At 38.9% G+C, this 24,118-nt stretch overlaps 1 protein-coding gene across 1 annotated transcript; it reads right to left on the bottom strand.

Moving 5' to 3' along the window:
• Positions 1-821: 821 nt before the first annotated feature.
• On the bottom strand, positions 822-22,803 carry cfap20dc (CFAP20 domain containing; the record flags this gene model as incomplete). The annotated part of the gene is made up of 17 exons (XM_079578657.1): positions 822-1,065; positions 3,602-3,696; positions 12,592-12,653; positions 14,296-14,526; positions 15,740-16,060; positions 16,227-16,531; positions 18,389-18,502; positions 18,933-19,041; positions 19,186-19,272; positions 19,310-19,352; positions 20,622-20,772; positions 21,079-21,223; positions 21,298-21,412; positions 21,580-21,652; positions 21,736-21,829; positions 22,605-22,688; positions 22,783-22,803. The coding sequence occupies 17 exons, from the start codon at positions 22,801-22,803 to the stop codon at positions 950-952; spliced, it is 2,166 nt and encodes a 721-aa protein (XP_079434783.1). The 3' UTR covers positions 822-949.
• Positions 22,804-24,118: the final 1,315 nt, after the last annotated feature.

The raw sequence follows: 24,118 nt of genomic DNA, 5'->3' as shown, positions 1-24,118 counted from the left end.
CTCCCAGGCATTCTCAAAAACTATGGTTCCTCCAAGCCACTGAGAGATACTCAACTCTGACCCTCATCCACCTACCCATGTGTACATTTTCAGATTGGCCGCCCTTTGTTTGCACCGAGGGTTTGACAATAACACAATTGAAATGATCTGTACCAGTCTCTGTATCAAGTAGAACTGACAATAAAGCTGACTTGATCGTTATTTTAGTCTATATTTTTGGCTACCCTCCTGCCTGAGTGCAGTGCTCAGTGTGGGCATTAATTGGCATTTTTAGTGGCAGCTGCAATAGTAGTAAATGCGTTCAAACTCAATAACAAATGCTTCATGCATAAAACAAAACATGTTATTTGCAAACGCTTGAAATGAAGCATAGATAGTATATTTTCTCTCCCTGCAAAAGCCAACACAGATACTTTGTGAACTCGCAAATGAGTTATTATTTTGTCAACAGCTCATGAGGTGTGAGGATGTTTTGGCAAACCTGATTCAAACCAGAGAGACTTGTTTTTTTTTTTCTTGTCTTTAATAGCGCCAGCAGTAGTTAAAGCAACAATTCATCTCTGGAACAATTTTTATTCATGTAGCTTTGCAATTGACCGCACACACCTACAGAAAAAGGCATAAAGAAAATCAATACACTGCCAGTATAATAGAGATAGAGATGTTGCGGTGTCACAAAAGTTTGCAGTGAGAAAAGTCAAAGCTCAAGGAACTTCTTTCAGTGGTTTACATATTAATATTTTGCCAAGACTACTCTGTCCAAAAAAATTAAATAAATAAAAAACCTTCAGGAAAAATAGCAGCCCTGAGTGAATGGGCAACAAACCGAGCTCAACTCCCTCCGCAATTGTGACACTTAAAAAGATTCATTAACAGCTCAATAGACGAACTCGAAAATCCACGGGACATTCATCTTCTGATTTATCCATTAGATATTTATCAGCTTGCATCAGGCAAGTTCATAGTACTTCCCCGACTTTGGATCAAAATAGCAGTTCAGGCAGGGATCATAGAGCAGATTTAGATACTCTTCTTCGTTCTCTTCAATCGCACGTTTATCCGCTTCTGGAATAGAAAAAGGGAAAAAAAAAAAAATCACAGACACATTCAAAAGCAATTGTTCAAAAGACACATGTAAGCAGCGATATTCAAATATTTGACGTTTATGAAACAATAGCAACATCTGTTTTTTTTTGCTAGGACATGCCAAATATGAATAAGCGCCTTTCTCTGTGACCTTCAAGTAGATTTTAAGATAGTATTCCACAGCCATTTATTCTCTCAAAGATCAAAATGCCCTATTTATGCTTCGCTACCACATTATACCGCCGTAAAAAGGTGCCCCTGTAATCCCCATTACTTACAGGCCTGGATGTAGTTGTTAAATTGACAGGCTGTTAATGCTTTAAAAGGTTATGGAGTGCCCCCATAAGGACAGCTTTATCTTATCAGAAGTTAGGCGACAATAATGAAAACTAATTATAAGACAAGTTGTGAAAGAGGTTTAAAAACGATGTTGTAAACCGGAAAAAAGGTTTCGCCAATTAACCCTGTGGACGTGTGTGGGGGGAGCACATGTAATGAGCCTGTCTCTTCTGACCTATGGAGTTAGACAGAGGACACAGAGCACACCGCTTGTGGGTTTTGGCCCTTAATTAGAAATGGCTTCTCAGGGTTTTTTCGGCCTACTCCATTTGAAGAATGTAGTTAAGAATGACACTTGACTCATTAACTCAGACAGGAAGGTTATGTTTTCATTTGCGTTGGTTGTGTTGTCTCTTGGACATGAAGGACAACTCAAAAATGTATGATTTTGAATAAATTTTCAGGAGAGATCAGTGACTCACAGGAAAGGTGACAGCATAGAGGGGTACAAAACATGTAGTTGCAGGTGCTTTTCAAAGATCTGGAGAAGAGGATCCGAGGCACTCTGACTAGCTGTAAAAAGTTCTTTATCTTCTCTCTGTTTTCTTTTTAAAGTTACTTTATATCCCTGTGAGCAATAGCCACAATGCTCCAGTCACATTGCTCTGGGTTCATTTATCAGTCACTAGTGGTCACAAAAGGGCATCCAACTTAAAACACAATCCTGAAAATGTGTATGCAAATGTTTCTGCTTACTTCCTGTTGTGTAGGTGAACAATTATGTCCTGTCATTTCCTGTTAATCCTTCTTCTTTAAGTAGCCAATTGAGATTTTCTAGATTCTGTACAGCTGGTCTGTTTAGAGAGGGCAATTATTTATGGCACGTAGGTAATGATTTGAACATTATTTACGTTGATGGGCGTGGTTTGAGCTCAGGCCTGTTTTTTACATGTTGTCAAAGTTTGGATTTGTTGTGGAGAATGTTGTTTATTTTTACCTACTCCCAGTTCATTAATTTCCTCACGGGGACAATAAACTATTTCCTACTACAACCAATACTAAATTAATCTTATTTTTCAAATAAGAAAAATAGAAATAAATAGAAAATCTGAATTAACATCACGCAATTAAGGGCTAAGATTGTTGCGCTATTTGCTAGCATCACATTAAAGGAATAGGCCACCATTTTTACATACTGAGATATGTTCTAACCTTAGCTTAGACGAGTTGTACCTCTCTGGTCTTTACACGTGCACTCAGTCACGCAAAAAGACCACAGATGTTAGCATTTAGTAATAATACCGTAGGAGCACTTCGACATTACTGCGCGAGCGCCGAAGTGCTCCACTCAGAAAATTGACATGTTTAATTTTGTGTAACTAGACTTGGATCGTGTAACTACTCACGTAACCGTATTTAAATAGGGACAAGGAAAACGTGGAAGCTTGGTCGCTTCTGACTTCACCCCCGTGTGGCCCCAGAGAGGAGAGGCTAACTGAGCGTAATGACCAGACAGGTACGCATCAACTCGTCTAAGCTCAGGTAAGAACATATCTCAGTATGGAAAAACAGTGGCCTGTTCCTTTAATGTTAGCCCTTGGCTTCAAGACTAAACACAAGCATAAAGCTATTTGTGGACATTTACCATTTGAAATAGCGTGTAAATGTGATGTGTAAATGAGAATACTGCATGTGTAAATGCTGCGCAAATGACTCTAGTGCTGATTCTCTTCTGCACATTTGCACATTTTTAAACACCAAAGTCACCTCTGGGCAAGTACATCCTGCTAACACTTTTGAACATGTTGTAAGTGATTATCTGCCATCTGTATGTTTTCTGTCACTAAGTATTTAAATATTTACTTACTTATTTCAGCACGACATGACTAACACTTCCCGTAAATAAGGATAGGAAACAGTCGTTACCTGGCCTATAGGAAGTCTATTAGTGTACAGACCAGTGAAGGAAAATGCTAAAGCAAAGACAATCCATGTTTTTTTTTTGAGGCAGAATGGATAGACCATTAAACTATGACCTACAAGTGCATTTGAATCTATACACTAGTTATTGTAAGAAGGCAAATAGAATAATAGCAGCAATGTGGGCCATGTCAGTAATTCTTCATGGTCCCTATACAGATTCTCTGCCAAATGTTTTCACTGCTATACCTCTAAAACACAATAAAATGGTGCTTGGAGGCAAAGATAAATGAAAAAAACAAAAAACAAAACTCACCTTCAACGAGATCTTCCCGATTGTCCCATGTGCTTTCTGACCTTCTGCGCTGACCGGGAGCCATAATCGGAGGGCTGAGCACGTCCATCCACTCCCTGGAGACAGTAGCATAAAAGACCATCGTCATGACTGTATCTGCCATTACATTCACCATCCCCGCGCTCTCACCGCACATCATAAAGACACTATACAATATTCTAACAATAACATCTCCATCAGTGCACATTTCAGGGAACCATCTGAGCATCCATTGTCCTTGAACCACTTGGGCAGGAACACTTAGCCTCAAGGCCTCTTGGTTTTACCTGAAGCATCATTTATTAAGGCCTGAGAGTGTCCATGCCGCGGCCATAGTAGGGGTCCTAACCTTGTCTGTGTGGAGGAGGGCAGGATTTCCTTTCTCTCTAAATGAGTTTGTTCTCCTTGTCATAAAGGTACCGCGTCTCCATCTATAGATCATGGACTGCTTTGTACATCAGGTTAGCGACAAATTCTTTTATACGGCAGCACGGAATGACAAATAAATAAGACGGAGGGAAGAGGCACAGTAAGATGAATGTAACAATTGTGCGGTAAGAAATGCACTGAGATGGAAAAATGTGATCCGCGCAACCTGGATGCTTTCAAACAAAGTGAATTTGCAGTTTATTTTTCAGTCTTTTTAAAAAAAAGAAAAGAAATCAAGCCAATCAAACGCTGTTCTAGGCCTTTGTGTCTATCCAAAAAACTACTTACTTCACAAAAACAAGACAGGAATACTAGTATTACTACAAAATTGGACACAAAGATCAAGATCTTCTCTGTCAGCACAAATAATGGTGATCTTTTAATTATTATTATTATTATTATTATTATTATTATTATTTTCTCATTGTGTCTAAAAGTTGAGTGAAAATATACAAAAGCATTTATGGTCAAAGGACATTAATCTAAAAGGTGAGTATGGCAGGTTTGGGCAAAAACTTTCTCTCTCCCATAGAGTTGTACTGGCCCAAGCATTACCCAGCTTAACCAAGACCAACCCCTTCCACGATGTACGATCATATTCCATTTTTGTAATATTGTATGTATTTTCTGTTTTGCTCCTGGGTGCAGGTTCAAAAACAATCATACAGGTTAGCTAAAAGTAAACATTAAAGATTGTTAGTATAGTTTTGTGGCCTTTGATTAAACATCTTCTCATTTGCAATCACATTCAGTTATAGCAGGGGTGTCCAAACCACGGCCCGCGGGCCACCTGCAGCCCGCAGCCCACTTCTAATTGGCCCGCTGCAAATTCTAAAAAAATCTTTGAATTTTTTTGTTGCTTTAATTGAATATAATATATAAAATAAATGAAAATCCACTAAAAGAAAGCTGTGATGAAGGCGGATTTTTCCTCACTTTAAGCATATTCAATTAAAAAGCATAGTTAACATTTTATTGATTATTGGACCAAAAATCACCATTGAAGGTCAGGAAATCTCAAATGTAGACCAAATTAAATATTTAGGAGTCATTCATACATTCAACATATAAAAAAATTAACCAATACGTTGAAATTTAACATAGCAAATTTTAGATATATTAGAAACTCTTTGACCATAGATGCTTCTAATCTTTATCTAAATGCGATGATATTCCCGCACTTTCGCTACTGCATGACAAGTTGGTCGCAGGCCTGTAAAACAGCATTAAGGCCCCTGGAATCATTGTACAAAAGCTCTCTTAAAGTTCATGACAAAAAATCTCGGTTAATCATCACTGTCATATTCTTAAAAAAACATAGTATATTAAGTTTTGAAAACATAATCATATATTCAAATCTCTGTCTGCTGTTCAAGATAATTAATGGTACTGCAGCTCCTCCATTAAAAAAGTTTATTTCACTGAGCTCAGAAATTTCATCTCGAGCCACTCGGTCGACTGTTCGGGGCGAGTGTAGGACCCCCCAGTGTAAGTCCGCACTCCGCAGCTCCGCTTTCTCCACTGTGGCCATCAAACAGTGGAATATGTTGCCAACAGAGCTGACCACATGTGTAAACTTTAACACTTTTTCACACCAGGCTAAAAAATGGCTTTGGAATGAATGAAGTGTGTGTTGATTTTAATGCTGTTTTTGGGGAAATGTATTATTCTGTATTAGTATTTTTATGACTTTGTTGACATCAGTCTGCCCAGGGACTACAGGTGGAAATTAGAACAAGTGCTATAACCTGGTACAATGCAAATCTCCCTAATTAAGGTTAATGTATATTGTACACTGTCCCTGCTCAAATAAATAAATAATCTAATCTAAACTTATTGAATTTGCTAACTTTAATACAATAGAGGTGACGTTATACTTCTACTGAGTGCAGCCCAGTTGTTTGTATATTTTTCTGTATGTGGCCCTCAGTGAAAAAAGTTTGGACACCCCTCCCACCCCTTCAATACAGTCGAATATACAGTGCATTATTTGATGGCAGCCTACTCTAGTATGACAGTATCAATACCACTTGATGCTGCCGATACTCGTGGGAACAGAACAATTTAACGTAATCATCCATTTGTGGGCATTGGGAGAATTCAATATCCCAAATTAAAAGCTTATAGCAATATCCTTCATGATATGAAGTATGCATTGGCAAACGGATTCAGTGCGAAGTAATACTATGTCTCCGGGCGTGAGTGTAAGAAGTAGGTCTGAAAACGCATTGAGACGTCGAGATTGTCGCTGATTTCTGCTCATATTAAAATTAAACACTTAAAACATGTAAATGAGGCAGAAAAACATGAACAAAACCGGCAGAATAAAAGATACGTTGATTAATTTAGTTCAAAATGACTTTGAAAATCTTCTGTTCTAAAGATGAGAGCCTTTCATTTTAACAAAGGTATTCATGCTTCTGACATCTCTTTCACTACGAACGTCAGAAAACTCAAAAAGGGGAGTGATACAAAGTTGCAATTTGAAGCTGTATTTGACAAGAGTGAATAATTCTTGGGTTTTAAGCACATAATAATGAAAGCACCAAGTCGAACTATGATGAAAAGAAATCCATTACTTTTATGTACTGCAATGAAAATGTGAATTTAGGTTTTTACAAGCCATCAAGGTAAATTGATGCGGTGAACACTGTTAAGCTGCACACATTGCTACAGTATAATAGACACAATCATCTGTCTACTTTGTGAACAAAGAAGAAAAGCTGCTCAAAGTTATTTGGGTCTCAAATAAAAACATTAAAAGAGAACTTAAAAAAAAAACTGATGGATGCAATGGTTTGACACATCCGTGCAATTGTGGCAGTCAAACCCACTCAGACAGATCTTTTCTAAAAACATATCCATTGAACGCTTCAGTGACATCCTCATTTTATCTGGTATGCAAACCCAAAAGCATCATATACAAAGACAGAAATAAGTGGGGAATAAAGGGGGCCAAGCAATAAAAAACAGAAGACCTTGCAGTGTTGCCAGGATCCTAAAAAAGCCACGATAGAAAGCACTGTTAGGCTGTTTGTGAATGCAGCGCCTCAAAGAAAAACAAAGAAAACAGCGACAAATCCTGTGCAGCTGCTCTTCAATATGTAAATGGGAGCCTCGGTTCAAAGTCTAATTTCAGAAGTACAGCTGTGAATCCTGAAGTGCTGCGAGAGACAAGTCACAGGAACCGAGCTCTCAGCTGCTCCTGATGAGCAAAGATGAGTTCCAATGGACAAGACGGCACCGAACATCCAGCAGTCGTGAGAGCAGTGAACTTCTGACATTTCGCACCAGGAATACTTTTTAGAGAGTATTTATTCAGTAATTGTTTAGTTTTTTTCAAGTAAGCCATCAATAGTTACTAGAGACAGAAAAGAAAAAACAAACAATGCCCAAAAGGAGTAGGCTGAAGCAAGACATGAATATTTATGCCTACTTCTCCTACTTATTCACAATCTTTGTAGCAAGACGAACACATCGCCCCTATTTTAGCTTCTTTGCACTGTCTACCTGAACGTTTTTTGTTTTGTTTTGTAGTTTCTTTGTAAAGCTTTGAATGGACTGGCCCCTCAGTACATCACAGACCTCATCCAACAGTCCGGCGTGTGCACTGAGGTCTGAGGGCCAGTTCCAGCTCGAGGTTCAAGATGAACTGTAAAATCGTCTGAACAGCCCCCACAGTGGAGTGTTATAAGCCTCGTCTTAAGACCCATTTACTGTTGTGTGGTCCTCTTTATCTTGTTTTATTGTTTTATCCACTGTTTTCACTTATTCCATTGTTTTATCTATTTTTATTTCTATTTGTGGTTTTATGTACTATTTATTGCTTTACAGTATGCAGGTTTTAGTGTATATTCTCTTGATGTTTACAAGTACATTTCTCCATTGTGAGATCAATAAAGGCTTATCTTATCTTCAATTGTTTCAGTTGTTTTATTTTCAATCTGATTTATTATTTCTTTTTTGTGATGGAGCTCATTTGCATTGCATTTGTTTATTGTTTTCATGATCTTATGTGCAGCTCTTTGGAAACGTTTTGTTGTTTAAATGTGCTGTACAAATAAAGTGGATTGGAGAGTATTTGGTGATCTGATGACAGGATGGTGTTCCCATCATAGACTGTAGAAAATAATGGACGTCTTATGCTCACTCCTGCCCGTTTACCAGAGTTTCACCGTAGACTCGGCCCTTGCGTGACGTGTAGCTCGCGCTGCTCCAATGCTAACAGTCCGAGCCTCATTAAATACGAGATTTCAAAAATTCATATTACGAAAACCAGCCTGGTTTCATATATTGTTATTAACCCAGCGTTATCTCGGGAGGAAGATCTAGCCTAGTCTAGTGTTGAAACAATTGAAACCAGGCTTTAAAGTAGTTTTTAACGTGTCTAAAGTCCAATGCTTTTCAATGGGGGCCTAGCGGCGATATGGAGGTACTGCAGCAACGGCGGAGCAATGGCGGCCCCCACGTTTGTGGTCAAAAAGCAGGGCAGCCAGCGGCCATTGGTTCCCATTCTAGCATCGACCACTTCTTGCTCGCCTTAGTCTAATGCAGGGGTGTCCAAAAGTCGGCCCGCGGGCAAAATCCGGCCGGTGAGATGATTCAATCCGGCTCCTGACTTGTAGTGCACAAATTCCTGAGTATGTACCAAAAAAAAGCATGTCTCTAACCCATTCCTGTGCGGAGTTATGAATTTTTAAAGAAATAACCAGAATGCTCACTCCAGCCACTAGGGGGCAGCTTTGTCCAGCAATTCATATGACGAGATCTGGATATAAACAACACATAATAATCACGTGGTAAATGGTCAGTATGCCCATGGGTGGCTGTGGCTACAATAGTAGCTTACCACCACCAAGTGTTGAGCGAACGACACAGGCTTTTTAAGTGCAGTACAAGTGTAAGCCGAGGTTACAGTCCTTTCAAGCTCAGTATTATTCATTTATTGAAAAAAAGTTTCCTCAATAGTATATTCCGAACCAAAACATATTTTACTGGAATTTTTGCTTATGGACCCCGGCAATACACTCCTGATATATTTGGGCCACCGGCGAAATTTACTTAGAGACTCCTGGTCTACTGTTTGTGTGTATTTTACATTATATCTATTTTGAGTAGAAGTAGCACTGATTACACCGTTAGTATCTTCACCAATCAAAACAATTACAATGGACAGGATGAATCACAAACATTATTTGCGTAATTATAAATGTGAGCAATCCATGCCCAGCCCATCCACACACAGCTATTCTTATTATTTGTTACTGTGTGTGTGGATAGCTGGGCGTAAACAAGTTCTCATTGTATTCTTGAACAAGTACGTTTTTGTTCAAATTAAAATAGTGGAAGCTTTATTGTATAATATTTGCCCATTTTTATGAACCGCTAGCAACAATATTCACAATTAAGATCAATAGACTGTGACTTTCACTTTGATCCGAACTCTTGAAATATATTCCCTTTTCCAACTTCTAATTTATGGGTGTGCTTCTGTGTATCGCATGTTTATCAATATCATTCTGCCCTTCAAGATGTAGCATGTTTTCTTCCCCCCCAATATCGCACCAAAAATTTACAAGGGAATTTATGCATGTTCAAACCAGCGAACCTTGCTTTTCATCAATAAATCACGAGTGCGAGGAAGGAGGTGGGTGCATAATCTCAAGCAGCCGAATCATGATGCAACCTCTTTGTCTCCTTTTGTAACGCGCGGTCGGGCTGTGTACACTACAAAGACATGGAGACGTGTGTGTGAGGACAGTGTTTCAGTGGGACATGGCGGGACAGTCCAATGAGAGAGAGAGCTCAGATTAAGGTCCTGGGATGGTGTCAAGAAAGGGAGTCATTGAGCATTGTTTCATGTCTACTTTACAACCACTTTCTTCAACTCGTGAAATCTCTGACAGAATATCTACAAACTTGCCATGTTAATGTTTTAGCTGAAAGTCGTTTTAACAGACCAACATCACATGTTGTCACCGCTTTGCAAATGTGTCAAGAAAATTATAGGTGTTGACATAGAAGACAATTGACCATTGTGTCAGTTCTTTTGTTTAGGCTCAGCGATGACTCACATTACGATATTAACCATGAACCACGTACAAAAAAAATCTCAGTTTCAAATTATAGGTTCTTTAGAACGTTGCGACGGTGTGTGTGGTGAATGCAATTAATAAACAGCCGGCTCAGGAAGTATTCATGTCCTTCTAGTTATACTTGATGCCAGATACTGAAAATGATTTGTTTTTCAGAAAATAAATAAATCTATGCTCACGGTTAAGTAGCTATCATCGTAAATGAATGGAATTTACCACAACGATTGAGAGATAGAAGTTGTTTTTATAGAGTGTCACTAATATATGCAACTTAAATGTGTGCCTTTATTAGATTTTGTGTAACGGCTTATCAGTATAGAATTGTTCTAACTGACTAGATCTTGAAATTAACATCAAATATTGTAGCTTTGATGGTGAATGAAAGGAATTTTGAATACTGTATGATTAATTTTAGCTGCTGAACACCAGTGACGGACATTTTAGCCTCACACCAGTGTGTTCCTCCTATTGTGTGTGACAGTTTGTTTGTGTTTTTATGTCGAGTGTTGATGCTGTGTTTTGTGTGTTCTGCAGAGCAGGAACCTGCTGAAAATCAGTTTGTACTGAGCCAGGCCCGATTTTGTTTTTTAAAATCTTTCCTGCCAAATAAACAAAATCAAAAATAAAGCCCGGATAAAGCGGAAGAAAATTGATGGATGGATGGATGAATATTTCTTCTTTTATGTTCATCATAAAACATTACCTCAAAAATATTTCATAAATGAGAAATCTCTGGGCCGTGTCAGTCCACATGTTGGAACAATACACAAAGCATAAATGACTTAAAGTGATAGTCTGTAAGATTGCAAAGTGAGGATTGATTGAAAGTTCATCTGATTGGTCAGGGATTGGCCCAGGGATTCTGATTAGCAGCAAAGACTTAAAAAAAAAAAAAAAAAAAAAGAAGATATTTACGATACTTACGCTACATGACATTTCTGACTAAAGCGGTCAATTACGTAAACGCAATCTGTCAAATTAGTAAAACATTTAAACTTACAGACTTTCAATACCAGTGCACTGGAATTCATATTTACTCTGACACTCTACTCTGTCCTCTGATTTTTAAGATGTTTTCAGCCACTTCCTGGACTTTGTTTTGCTTTTAACCAGTGAAAAGACGATGCAAGGTCGACGTGCCTTGTGGCTGCCTTGCATTATGAACTACAGAGGCAGCTGCTGAGAAGAAACCAGCCCTTGCTTCATCAATGATAGATTTTGGGGGCAGAGAGGTAGCGCTAAACCTTACATCTGAACTAGAAGGGACTGTTTTGAGCTTCTAACCATGTAATAATGTTTCTTGATTAAAAAAACGAAATAATCTTCCCCGATGTGGTAGTAGCCTGCTCCACAGTGTTTCAAATTATCCCTAGATGTGGGAAAAATTTAAATACCTATGCTAAGACATATATAGTATTAATACTATTTATACATTCACCTGAGACTAAGAGAAAAAGGGGTGTCAAAAATCACCTTTGAAGTTAAGTAACAAGTTGAATAATGAGAGAAAAATGATGTGAGGGTGAAAATGTGGTAATGGCAGTTAAGAGGAGAAGAAGCTATACGACTCACACCCTGTTTGTTTCTTATCTTAAAAGCAGATAAGCCACATCTATACTGCGCACTGACAGCTGACATTTAGCCTAATTCTTCAGTCGACGCTTTGAATCTGATTAGAGAATTTCCTGCTGGATTCTATGTACCACCCATAACAAATAAATCTAATGCATAGATAACAGGGCCAATGGATGTGTCGTAAATATATCGCTTAGTCTTCGGTTCCAGCTGATGGATAAAATATTGAAACGCAAAAATTACTAGATTATTTTTTCTTAACCTCTTGAGCTCTGAAATGAGCACATTTTCTCCAGTTTGGCTTTTCCCAAACATGAAAGCTTCTTGAAAAAAGTGTCAAAATAGTAAAACGAGAATGAAAATGCAACAAAAGAGCATCAAAAACGTGAGCATTTTTTTTATGAAGAAGCAACAAAAAAGCCACAAAAGAGCAACAGAAAAGTGAACAAAAGTGAACAAAAAAAGCGATGAAAAAGTGACAAAAGCGTAACAATAAAGAGACGAAAACGTTTTGTCGGTCTTAGCTTTTAAATGAGGCGTCACACTGGCATATAGACTGCAAGCTCAAGTTGGGAAGTTTTAAGATTTGGGTAAAGCTGAACAGGACAAAATGGTGGTTAAAATGTTTAAAAAATGCATTTTTATGAAGTTATACTTGCTGGGTATGGTATTTTATATATACTAATAGTTGTCATAGTCATAGTGATCTTAGCTGGTATAGACCACAAGCAGCAGTGAAAGAAGTAGCAGTACGTTTTCACTTTATGTAACTACTACTAACAGCAATCTTTGAGTGAGAAATTGAATACAATTGTTAATAACTTCTTTAAGCTTCTCTCCTTCATATCACTGTTTAAAAGTGAATGCATTTACCTTGGGTTTGAGCTCAGCAGGGGTGTCATCTCCTTTTGATAGTGGTGACCCTGATGATCAGGCTGCATCAGACAAGAGGCAACAGAAAAAATATTAAATTATTTCCTTAGAAACTAAATTTCTTACATTATTACAGCCAAGTTGTGAGGCTTTACATGTTTGGTAGAGATGCTTCACCAGTGTGCGTATTAGATTTTAATGCAGCTTCATAAGGGTAAGTATAAGAATAAAGCCTATTTTAAGGGGGGGACTAAACAAGGTCATGGGTTTATGAATTTATTTATAAGGTATTCTTACTGACATTTTAGTCTTTAATAAGAACAGAGTCTGACAACATGGGAGAGAAAGGGTAACGCTGCAGTAAACAGCCCCAGCCATGATAAAACCTTGTTCAGTTTTCTGATAAGCTTCAACCCGACACAACCTCATTTTAAAGAACATGATCCATTCCTCCCCAAATCTGTTTTGATACGCCACCATTGTGGTGTATTTGTGACACTGGCAGCAGCGGTCTGTGAGCTGTGTGTAATGAGCGACCTTTAAGAGTGCAGGATGGGAATATGAGATAAGAATGGTTTCAGTAATATTCAGCTCAAAGAAACACGAGTGCTTAGCCTCTCCATCTTGTCAAGGCTAAGGACCATATTATAGCCTCAGGAGGCTGCTTAAGTCTAGTGCCTGTTTAAAGGCTATTACATTACATGACTTTGATGAAGAAGCAGTCACACCAAAGCTGCAGCCCCAGCGATGCTTAAGCAAATTTTAGCTATCTGTGCGCTTCAGTGGCTTCTCTACAAAATCATTGTCTAAAAATAAGACAGGAGCTTAAAAGAGGGCCTGGTGGGACTGTGCAGGTAATATATGCTGATGATGATGATGAGGTACTAGTGCAGAGCCCGATGGAATTTATTACACTAAATATTCAAATTGCACAAAATGTCTCAAAAGGGTTGTGAGCTGTTAACAGGAGAACATTTTTATATTCTACCATTTTAACGCCACCAAAACTTGCTCAGTTGGTATAATGACATGTTGCAAGTCACTGGGAAATATTATGAGAATAATACAGCACATAGTTGAACAACTAAAAGCACTGATTGCCTATTTTGCAATTTGCCTATTTGCCAATTTCTGCTGACTTCATTCATTTTATTAAATACTGTTTCACAATATTACTGAAACTCTACACTAAGTCACTGATGTCAAGGTCAAAACAAATAGCCAAGAATAACCTTACTATTTCTATCAAATTGAACAATGAAATAGGAGTCCCAGTAGTACTGGACTTTTCTTTGGACGGTATAAATTTTAGTACATTACAGACATCTCTATCTGCAGAATGAGTTATAGACCTAAGTTCAAATTCTGTAATAACGGTGTTCTCTGGGGATGGTGAAAAAAGGACAAAGAACCAGGTAAGACAATGTTCTTTTGTAAGTGCTTATGCAAATGGTCCAAAGATCTCAATGACCTTCAACATATGATGTAACATCTAAGATATAATAGAGAACATGTTAAATATTATGTTAGTCACTCGTGGGACCAAGCAGAATTGCAGGTAAAGGGCAAAAAGGAATAATTTATGAAAAAAATTTGTCTTTTTGTTAAGTCAAGGGATGCTGAAAATGCTAAATTGTAGCTTCCATCTAAAGCTTCCATTATAGTACAACAGCAAGGTCAACAGCTGTGTCAATATACACAGACCATAGTGTCGTGTGTCCATGTTGAGGTGTCGTCGCTGCTCATGCTCAGGCTGACGTGACACTGGTGGATCTGGGAGTCACTCAGAGCCACTGCGCTCTCCTCTGCCTCGTGTTCTCGCTTCAGACTCGCCAACATCCGCAGCTCCTCGTCGTCCTGATGTGGCTGTACTCTATTCAATGCGAGAGCGTCGTCAATGCCATTGTATGATTCGACAGTCTTGTCCTCTGCATCCTATTGACGAGAGAAGAAGAGAATTTTCGTAGTTTAGCACCCACCCGTGACATTGAAGGATCGGTGAAATGTATTCATAAAGTACCTTAACCTTACAACAACTGCTATTACAACTTCAACTACTATTACAGCTATATTATCAAAGCTTTTAGGTCCCTCAGGGATATTTTACATGAGAAAAAAGACAACATATTATGGAAAAAAGGTTTTGAGCATTGGTATTGATACTGTACATTAATTGTTATTACCACATGTAGCCTACCAAATACTTGTGATCATAAAAATAGGTATAGCTGCCTGATCAGTAATGTGCTGTGCCAGACTCCAACCGTTGATACACTGTTCTGACACCTTTCACTCGAGGGCCGTATTCATGTCGAGCTTGCGTTAAGCCTCTGCTTGTCTGGATCAGACCGCACAGGACAGCCTTTGCTCCCTGCTTGCATCACCAGTTGCTGGTTCATCACTCTTCCATGGACCACCTTTGAAGGATTGTAACCATTGCAGAACACTCCACACGAAATGCAGTTAAGGTGCCTTGAAATTTATCTTAACATTATATTTAGTCCCTTGTTCAATTCAAGTGCTTAAGCCTGTACTTGAAAGTGGAGCTCCCTCTTTTCCGATGTCACTGATCTTTCAAACTCAGATAGCACTAATCACTAAGGAAAACATGTCATGTACATGTTAAATCCTGACACCTTTTAATCTTCATAATTGCAACACATAAAAAAGAAGGACAAAAATCTTGCACTTCCATTTGACTTTATCCAACAATCTGAGTGCCTCCCTTCTCCCAGTGACAAATGGTTTAAAGCATAATTTAGTGCAGCATTTCATTCAACCTTTGGTCAAACAACAAGCAAATAAAATGTGAAATCAACATCTAGCTCAAGGTACTGCTGAACCCAGGGAGGAGGTTTGGAGGTACACAGCGCTAGTTTTTGACAAAGTGCACCGCGGCTAGGTATACCTGTGGCGGCAAATGAATGACAGCCAATAAAGCAGGTTTGTGGTGAAGGGAACCAACACCTTGTCATATTTCTCTGACAGGTTTTCAGTCACAACCTTCGCTGGATGCAGTTGAGTGATTTGTACAAATAATGGGGATGGTGCAATGGTGAAAGAGGAAGGTTTTTTCCATCTGTGACTGTGTGCAGCATTGAGAACAACAGCTCAGTGACAGCCATGTGTTAAGTGCTAAATCCTGTACCTTGTCCCCTCTGGAGTGAACCAGGACTTCCTGCAGGAGTCTCCTTGAAAGGGACACACTGCTGTTTACTACGACATTCAGCTTCACGACTTCAGGTCTGCTCAGACTGCTGGGGGGAGACAGGCAGCGCTTCGGGGCAAGTCCAGGAGGTTCAGCTTTTGTGATAGGAAAAGAAGAAATCGACCTGTTGATGTCACTTTCCTTTAATGGACGCCAAGACTGAGCAAAGATTTCATCCAAAGTTTCATCACTACCTCTGGATGCACCCAGACCAGAGTCAGTGGTGCATTTTTGTTGCAAACAAGTGGAAGACAGTTCATCCTGAAGGAAATAGAGGAAGGTTAACAAAAGTTTGATTTTTTATTTTTGTAGATATTTTGTAGATATATTTTGTAATATCAACTCTTCAACATTACACCAGTAAATCGTGTTTTTTTTTAAATATTCTTATATCCAAGAACTGTTGACACTATTGTCACTGAACAACCTCTCCACTGTCACTGCCGATGAAATCGTCCTCTGGCTTGGCCCATCCTCTCCGGGCGTCCTGACCCTCCCAGTCCTTCATGTATCCCGTGGTGTGTCCCGGATGGACGGGGCCTCGCCTCTGCCTGGGCGAGTGTGGCTGAGAGCTGAACGTGAACACAGACTGCTGCGAGATGAGCTGGGGCTCAGGCTCCTCATTACTGTCCCAGCTGCTGCAGACCAGCAGGTCACAGGGCACCCTGCTCTCCCTCTCACCTCGCGGAGGGGCTTTGGGACTCTCTTTAACCGTGCCAGAAACATGTTTATCTAGGGCAAAAGATTACAACACATTAGTTTAACCTGAAACAACTCCAATGCTTGTTTTCTGACATAAAAAGAGTGCAGCCAAAATAGACGTTTGCAATGAGCAATGCATTGTGGACAGACACAGTGGGTCACCTACTGTTTTTTTTATGTCTGACCTTTTTGTGGATAGAAAAGTCAGACACCAAAGTGATAGTAAATATAATTCAACTGAAAACAGCTTTCTGGAATCTCCTAAAAACTAGAGACATAATAGATGTCACGCCTGAAACAGATCATACATTCTTTGGTTATGAATGTATCACATTTGTCACAACCACTTGTTAGGTTACTTTGCCAATTTGATAAACCTATACCAGAGAAAATACAACCATACAGGAACAGGAAGGCCATTACAGAAGCTAAAAGATGCTTTAAATAGACACTTTGAACCGAGATCTTGTAGAGCCAGTTTGTTCTGTGAGACTCAACACATTGTTATGCTCTTATGAGGAATTGAATGTACAGAGGTGTGTGTGTTGCTTAAACTAACACAAGAACTCTTTAGTTGTGAGGTTGTGAATCCTAGCGTTAATTTCATGTGTTACTAGTCAGTTCTTTGGAAACACTGTTTAGTCTTTTACAACTTTTGCCAATTTTTTCTTTCTGTATGTTTCTTGCTGTATGTGCTCTGAATCTGTCAATAAAGATCAAAGATCACTATTTTTTAAAGCTTGACATATGAGTTTTGTTTAAGTATATTTTATTCAATAGACAGCTTATTGTTTGGATTACAAAAACTATATCGTACTATATTGTCCATTTATGTTGCTAGTAAATCAGGCTAATGCTCTAGCTTCATATAACAGATCTAAACCACTTTCCACCTGAAAAGGCGAGTGACTCTCATCCACTTGAACAGCATAATCATTTTCTCTAATTGCCCACCATGAGACAAACCTTGAGCCCTGGAGATGTCCCCCTGACTTTTACTTAATGCGCTACCATTACCATTAATGAACTAACTGCTTTTCAAATGTGGCACAACGGCAGAATTGGTAGAACCATTTGTAGAAAGCACACTTTGGTAACATAGTGTGAAAATGAAGGTATAACTTTCTCCAGCAGAAGAAACCTTGGTGACACTTTATATTACGGTGTGCTTGTTAAGCATTAACAAGGTATTAATAAGCATTAGTAATTAATAAGCCATGATAATAATATGCTTGTAAAGATATTAATAAGCAGCTTATTATACTTTTGTCAATTAACATGCAGGTAGGCCAATAATAATATGCTTATAGAGATATTAATAATCTGATCATTATATTATTATCAACTACCATGCTAATAGGCCATGAAAAATTATTACTAATGCTTATTAATACTTAATTAATACTTAATGAGCACATTTCAATGTATAGCGATACCGAAACCTTAAAGTGGCCTTGAATCAGCTCCCACAAAATTATAAATGAAAGCTGTATGGGGTAAACAAAGATGTTTTAAAATCCTCACAAACCAATGACAAAATTCACAAAAGCAAAAATAATGTCGAGATACCAGGGCAAACTTGATTTCTTCCGTTGCCTTTTTGCAATTTCATAAGAACCTTTTAAGTGTACGTTCCTGCCGCCTCGCTCCATCGTCATGACGCGCACCTCACCTGCTGCTCCCAGCTCTGTCTCTTCGATTTGGCTAAGAGCTTGTTGTCGGCTCCCCTGCCTGCTACATGAAGGAGTGCACGGCTTTGGGTTATCTGTCTTTTGAGGAGAATCGAGCCTATCGTCTGGGAGGGGCGGGGGGTTGGCAGAAAAACTTGCTTAAAACTAGAGAGTAGAGAATTGTACTTCTATACAAATACAAATACAAATACTATACCACTTGAGATGTGTTTGGGGTTCTCCGGACTGAGCACTCTTGGCATGAATCCTTGTTTTCCACTTGTTCGAGGCGGGTGCTGTTGTAAGATGCCAGCAGTTCCTACACACTGCACTTTTAACCACAGAAAACAGCAATAGTCAAACATGGCTCAGTCAGATTGGGAAGTAATCTAAATGCACAATAAAAAAAAAAAATCCCTTTATATTGTTGAGTATTCAGATTAAAACCAGCTACACCATGTTCCACTTAATCAAGGAAAATGCTGTATTTTCCTCATCCCGTTATGCAAATGGCCCTTCTTTATTCGCCCTAAAAGCTGTTATGTGCTTGAGAGAACATATCATTTAAAGCGTTGCCTCTGTAATGCTTTTAACAATGCGTGGTAGTTAAATGAATTAACTCATGCATTTTTTATGAAGGATGTCCTCACTGAAATGTTTTGAGTTTTGCAGCTGCCGTGTGCACCGCATGCACAATAACAGCTGAGTTTATTAAAACGTCAGACAACAAAAACAGATTTGAATTTGAAATTAAAACGTACCCTCTCGAAGTGAACGGGAGCAGTCTCTCCCTGAGTGTTTTTCATGTTGGCTGGAAATGCTTTGATTTTTGGCTTTACTCTTTTGGTTCAATTTGCAGCAGGGGGATCCCTTGAGGACACGGCCAACACACACACACACACAAAAAAACCTTCTTAAATTCAAGGCAACAAATCCAGTGTGGTACACAGTTCTTGTTTCTGAAGCAAAATTATTTAGATACCTATACATTTTTTATCATGTTTTTGCGATTACCATGTTTGAGGTACAAAGTGCACTGCTTTCCACAGTGTCTGGGGTCGCGCAGCTCTTCACCTCACTTTGAGGTCGTGGTCCTAAAACCTTGGGCCCTGAGGCGTTCTGTAACATGCCCGGGGGCCTGCTCTTCGGATGGAGGGACGGCCTTGTGGGGGCCACACTGGCTGCAACAAAGAATATCAAAAAATCTCTAGTCGCAGTCAACAGTATCACTTTTTCTGTGTGTTTTTTCAAGCATGGTCCCACATCTCAATAACTTGTGCTAAGCTTGAATGAAATCGGATGGCTAAAGTAGTTTGCTGAATCAGTGCTTATGACCACCACGGAACAGACAATTAGCAAATAAACAGGATCTCATAAACAAATGAAAAACTACTTGCCCAATTTAAAGAGTTTACCACACTTACAGACAGATGGAGTTCTATTAGATGTAATGAGTAGCTTGAATTTTGTCCCTGCACTTGGGTGTGAACAACCAGTCACTATGCACTTAATAGAAAGCAGGCAGAGGTCCTGCTTGGTGTTCCAGAATGCCCTTGTTGTGAGGAAGATGCACTAACCACTCTGCCACTGCACAACTCCCCCAATATACAGTACGGCAGGTTGTTAACTTTTTATGTCAGCGCTATAGATTACAGGTTACGGCTTAACTGTCATATTCTGTCAAGTGTAAATAATTGGCTGAAACGAGAGCTGTGATGTGTCCATGGTCTGACTCTATACAGTGACTGTGCAGGGGGCTCATTAGCACCATCTTCACTGAAGCCAACAGAAAAACATACCGTCTGAGTGGGAAACTTAGAACAGACTTTAAGCACAGAAAAACTCAAGACAGCTCTATGCCCATTTCAATTAGTCTTCCACAAGCAAGTGCTTCATGGTGGAATTGGTTGCCGAGTTTAATCAAAGTCATTTAAATTGTGATTATGCTAATAATGCAGTTGCTAATTAACAGTGCATTTTTTTTCTGTTTGGTTGATGCTCTCCGTAGATGACTTTGCTGGATCACTTAACAAGGACTTGGACAGTTGTCAGGGCCGATAAATAAGCCGGGATTAAAGGCCACAGAGGCTCCAGCACTATTTGTGTCTCTTCAAATTAACACGTAATTGGCAGTCACAGCATTCAGGTAAGGCTGAAGCTAAAAAAACTCGAATTTCATGTTTCGAGTCGTGGTAGAGTAGTGGTTCTCATCTCAACTGGTGTGGCATCGCAAGACACAAATGACAAGCCGAGAAAATGTATTGCAGCCTATAAAACCCTTTGTAGTTTGAGTCTGTTATATACAGTATAATGCGAAATAGATTGTTGTTGCCTTTAACCTTTAAATCTGAATCATGATCAAAACCATTCAGGACCATTCATCATTTTAACAGTAGCGTTTCAATAAGTAATATTGCATAGTTTTCCTTTTTTGTGTGAGGTGTTCTTACCTACCACTGTAGGCAGTTATAGGCCCAGACTTTGCATCAGATTTCTTCATACTCTCAATATTCAGGACCTGAGTGATATGTTTAATATCCTTTGGGAAATGGCAACTCCGAGGAATCCACTCCATCAGACCACCTCCGCTTAGAAACATCTCTGCAGGTAAAGGGCTCGATATTACTTGACACAGAAGTTCAAAAATAATGTATCGTTGAAATGTCAGCAAATCAATCACTGGATTTGGTTTGAGACGTTTTGTCTTTCATCCAAGTGGTTTTATCCGTTCTCAAGTTAAACTGGAAGGAAGCTGAATTAATGCACTTCTCAGAACCAACCTTGGTGGTCGAATAATACCAGTCCAGAGAGGACAATATTATTAAAACTCAGCAGTAATAGAGAATATTCAGTTTATCAGAAAATGTGCCTTTTAGTGTTCAGAGTGTGTGGGACAAATGAACTTACCACCCCTTGTCGGCTCTGCTTTCATCGTGAACATTCTCCGGATGCTACAGTTTGCAAATACAGTAATTCCATCCAAACTCACAAATGCCACATCTTTGAACAGTTGTCTTGTGAATGATACAAGGTCTATGCACAATGTAGACCACTGCACAAAAACACATAAAGTGGTTACAAATTTGAATGACGCATAAAGAAAAGGAAAAAAAGGATTTTACATACAATGTTGTGGTTGAGCCCTACGAGGGGGATTTTTGCGTGCCAAAGGGTAGTGGACAGTTCTTTATGTACAGTGGATAAATACAACCTTCGTTTCAGATGAGCTGTGTCAGTTACCCTGCAAAATTGCACTTCATATTAACAGATAACAGATTTTTTAATTGTTGAATGTGAGCTTGCGCAGTAACAAGATCAATCCGAATAATTTATTTGTAGGAATGGTGTATCTGCAAAGTATCAGTACTGTGCTGTCTTTATTAAACACAAAGACGATGGTATACTTACATGAGTTCAATTGAAAAATCTCTGTCGTGTGGAACATAGACTTGAAAAACCAGGAATCTTTGAAGAAGTCCCACTGACAACATGAAACATAAATTGTTGTTATCAAACTAGCTAGCAGCTGAAAATCTGATTTAAATAAGTGGTGTTGTAACTTACGAGACATTTTCCCATTCCTTGGCATTTGCATTTTGACTGTCTGGCTACTACCCTCCAGACAGTAAACAAATCCTTTGATTTCTTTATTATACTCCTAAATGGAAAACATAATGCGAAAGAGAACGTATTCAGCATGACCTATGTCAGCACTCAGCTTTTCATTAAAATGTACTGTGGTTAGCTAAATAATAAATCAGCAGGGACTGTATAATGTATAGTTAAGGCACAGCAGGGTTGAACATTACCCACCTTTCACTGATTCAAATCAAGAATTTTACAGCCGTCTTTGGTTACCATATAGTTGAGGTTTTTTATCATTCAAGTTGTGATTGATTTTATTCTTTATTTCAACAAGTTATGTTATCTAATTACCAAACCTATAAACTGAAATGATGATATATTAATCCCCTTCAGCTTTTAACATGATGCTAGTGACTGATGCGACTGCCCATCAGTAACTGCTATTAATCTGTTATTTATTCATTTGGACAACACCTACTAATACATCCATGGCTACTACTAACTCATACTAACTAACAGAGGCACTTCAGTAATACATCAATGACTTCAGTTTGCAAATCCCTTTTCTAGATCAATTTGGTAGTTAGGCACTACCATACCATACCCTTAATATATAAAATAAATCAAAAAACAAATCCAATGTGAGTAAAGTAAGTATTAAAATAAGACAATTCCTCTCAAATTTGCAGAAATACCCCTGCACAAAATGATGTTCAGACGATAAGGTGAAATAACCATGTCCACTGCACACTTTCGTGCTGGGGTGAAGTTAGATATTTAGATTGTTGTAAATCCATATTGCATAACTCTACGTTTCATAATAATTCTTGTACAGTAATTTGACTGACTTTATGTATCGTTCCTCCGCTGAGTTTCCATTTTGCTGCCGGGTCTTTCCCTTGAGCGCAGAATATTTCCACCACAGCTCCACCCTGTTGCAAACGTCAGTCATAAACCTGTTACTAGCTTCATCTCGTTAGCATCTCAGGTTATGTGTAAACTTTGGCTAAACTAGCTGGAACTCACCTGGTAGTCCTTCTTGAACATTGTGCTTGACTTGTGTGAACTTGCTACATTACGGTCATTATTTTACGCAGTTTGATTGGCGACATATGCGTAAGTTTGGGATCGTTTAAGACCTTAATTCCGGCTAAAAATAAACACACATCTGTATCCCCGTTAGCTTTAGCTTTAGCCTGAATTCGTCTCCATGGTTACGATGGGTCATCTTCACAAACAGAAGGGCGCGCGCCACATGGTCTTTGATCCGCTGCGTGCGCATGGCGTCTGGTAAACACGGCTGCAGATCATGAGGGACTCAAAAGGGATATGATCTCCTGAGGTGAGTGTTTGTCTCCATTCAAATAACAGCTAACTTGTTCCAAGCCACTTTTTGTTTCACATTGAATGAAATCAGCCTTCAGAACATGCGGTTGTGTTTTCTTTTCAATTCCGCAACATTGGAAAAAGAAAAGAAAAAGACTGTGCACAGTAGCAAGCTATAAGGCTGTGTTTTACTCCATTCATCTCAAAATACATTTGGGATTGGCCTTTTTTTCCTTAACAAGCCATAGGCATAGTTTCTATGTTGTATGTAGTTTATTTGAAAACCTTCCTCCATTCAGTGTGGGCAATATATGGCCCAAAAAGCCTGCATATTTTATAGTTAAAAAAATAATAATACATGAATAAAAACAAATAAAAAGCTTATACATGAAAGATAAACTTGGTGGCTGGATAGTAAAACTCTATTAATGTGTCATTGTCACTTGTTCTTTATCCCAAGCAGCAGCTATTTTGAGATCAAAAGCGTGTCTTTTAATTAGCCTCTATGGGAGTCCATATCGGGGAGAGTCAGTTTATGTTATTGTGGTGGCTTCAGTATTTTGTTTCTAAACATAGAGGGAGGCTGTCCTGTGTATATTGGAGTGGCACTTAGCCTTCAGTAGTGGTTCTCAAACTGTGGTATGTGTACCACCGTGCCACAGTGGTATGTGTACCACCGTACCACAGTAACTAGCCTACTATATAACGGTTGTTACTGTGATTAACACTGATTTAGAAAGTTACAGATCACATCATCTTCAGTCAGGGGGAAACTTTGAGACATTGTGTGATAATAACAATGGCTTATTGAAAGCTTATTATTGCCCATTTAAGAGATGCAGAGTGCTTGCAGGTTCTGTGACTGTAAATAGTCACATTTACCGCATGGAGTCCAGTTCATATTTTTATTTCGATACAACAGTAGCTGTTCAATGCTACGTCTCAAGAATACGTGAAAGATAAAAACAACAGACTTTCCTTACCTGACGTCCTCAGTCATCAATGATCCTGGATAAAAATGGGGTCACCAATCACA

This window comes from Gobius niger (genome assembly GCF_951799975.1).
Source record: "Gobius niger genome assembly, chromosome: 20".
Lineage (NCBI taxonomy): Eukaryota > Metazoa > Chordata > Actinopteri > Gobiiformes > Gobiidae > Gobius > Gobius niger.
The sequence above is the reverse complement of the archived record's forward strand: the minus strand, read 5'-3'. Positions and strand labels throughout refer to the sequence as shown.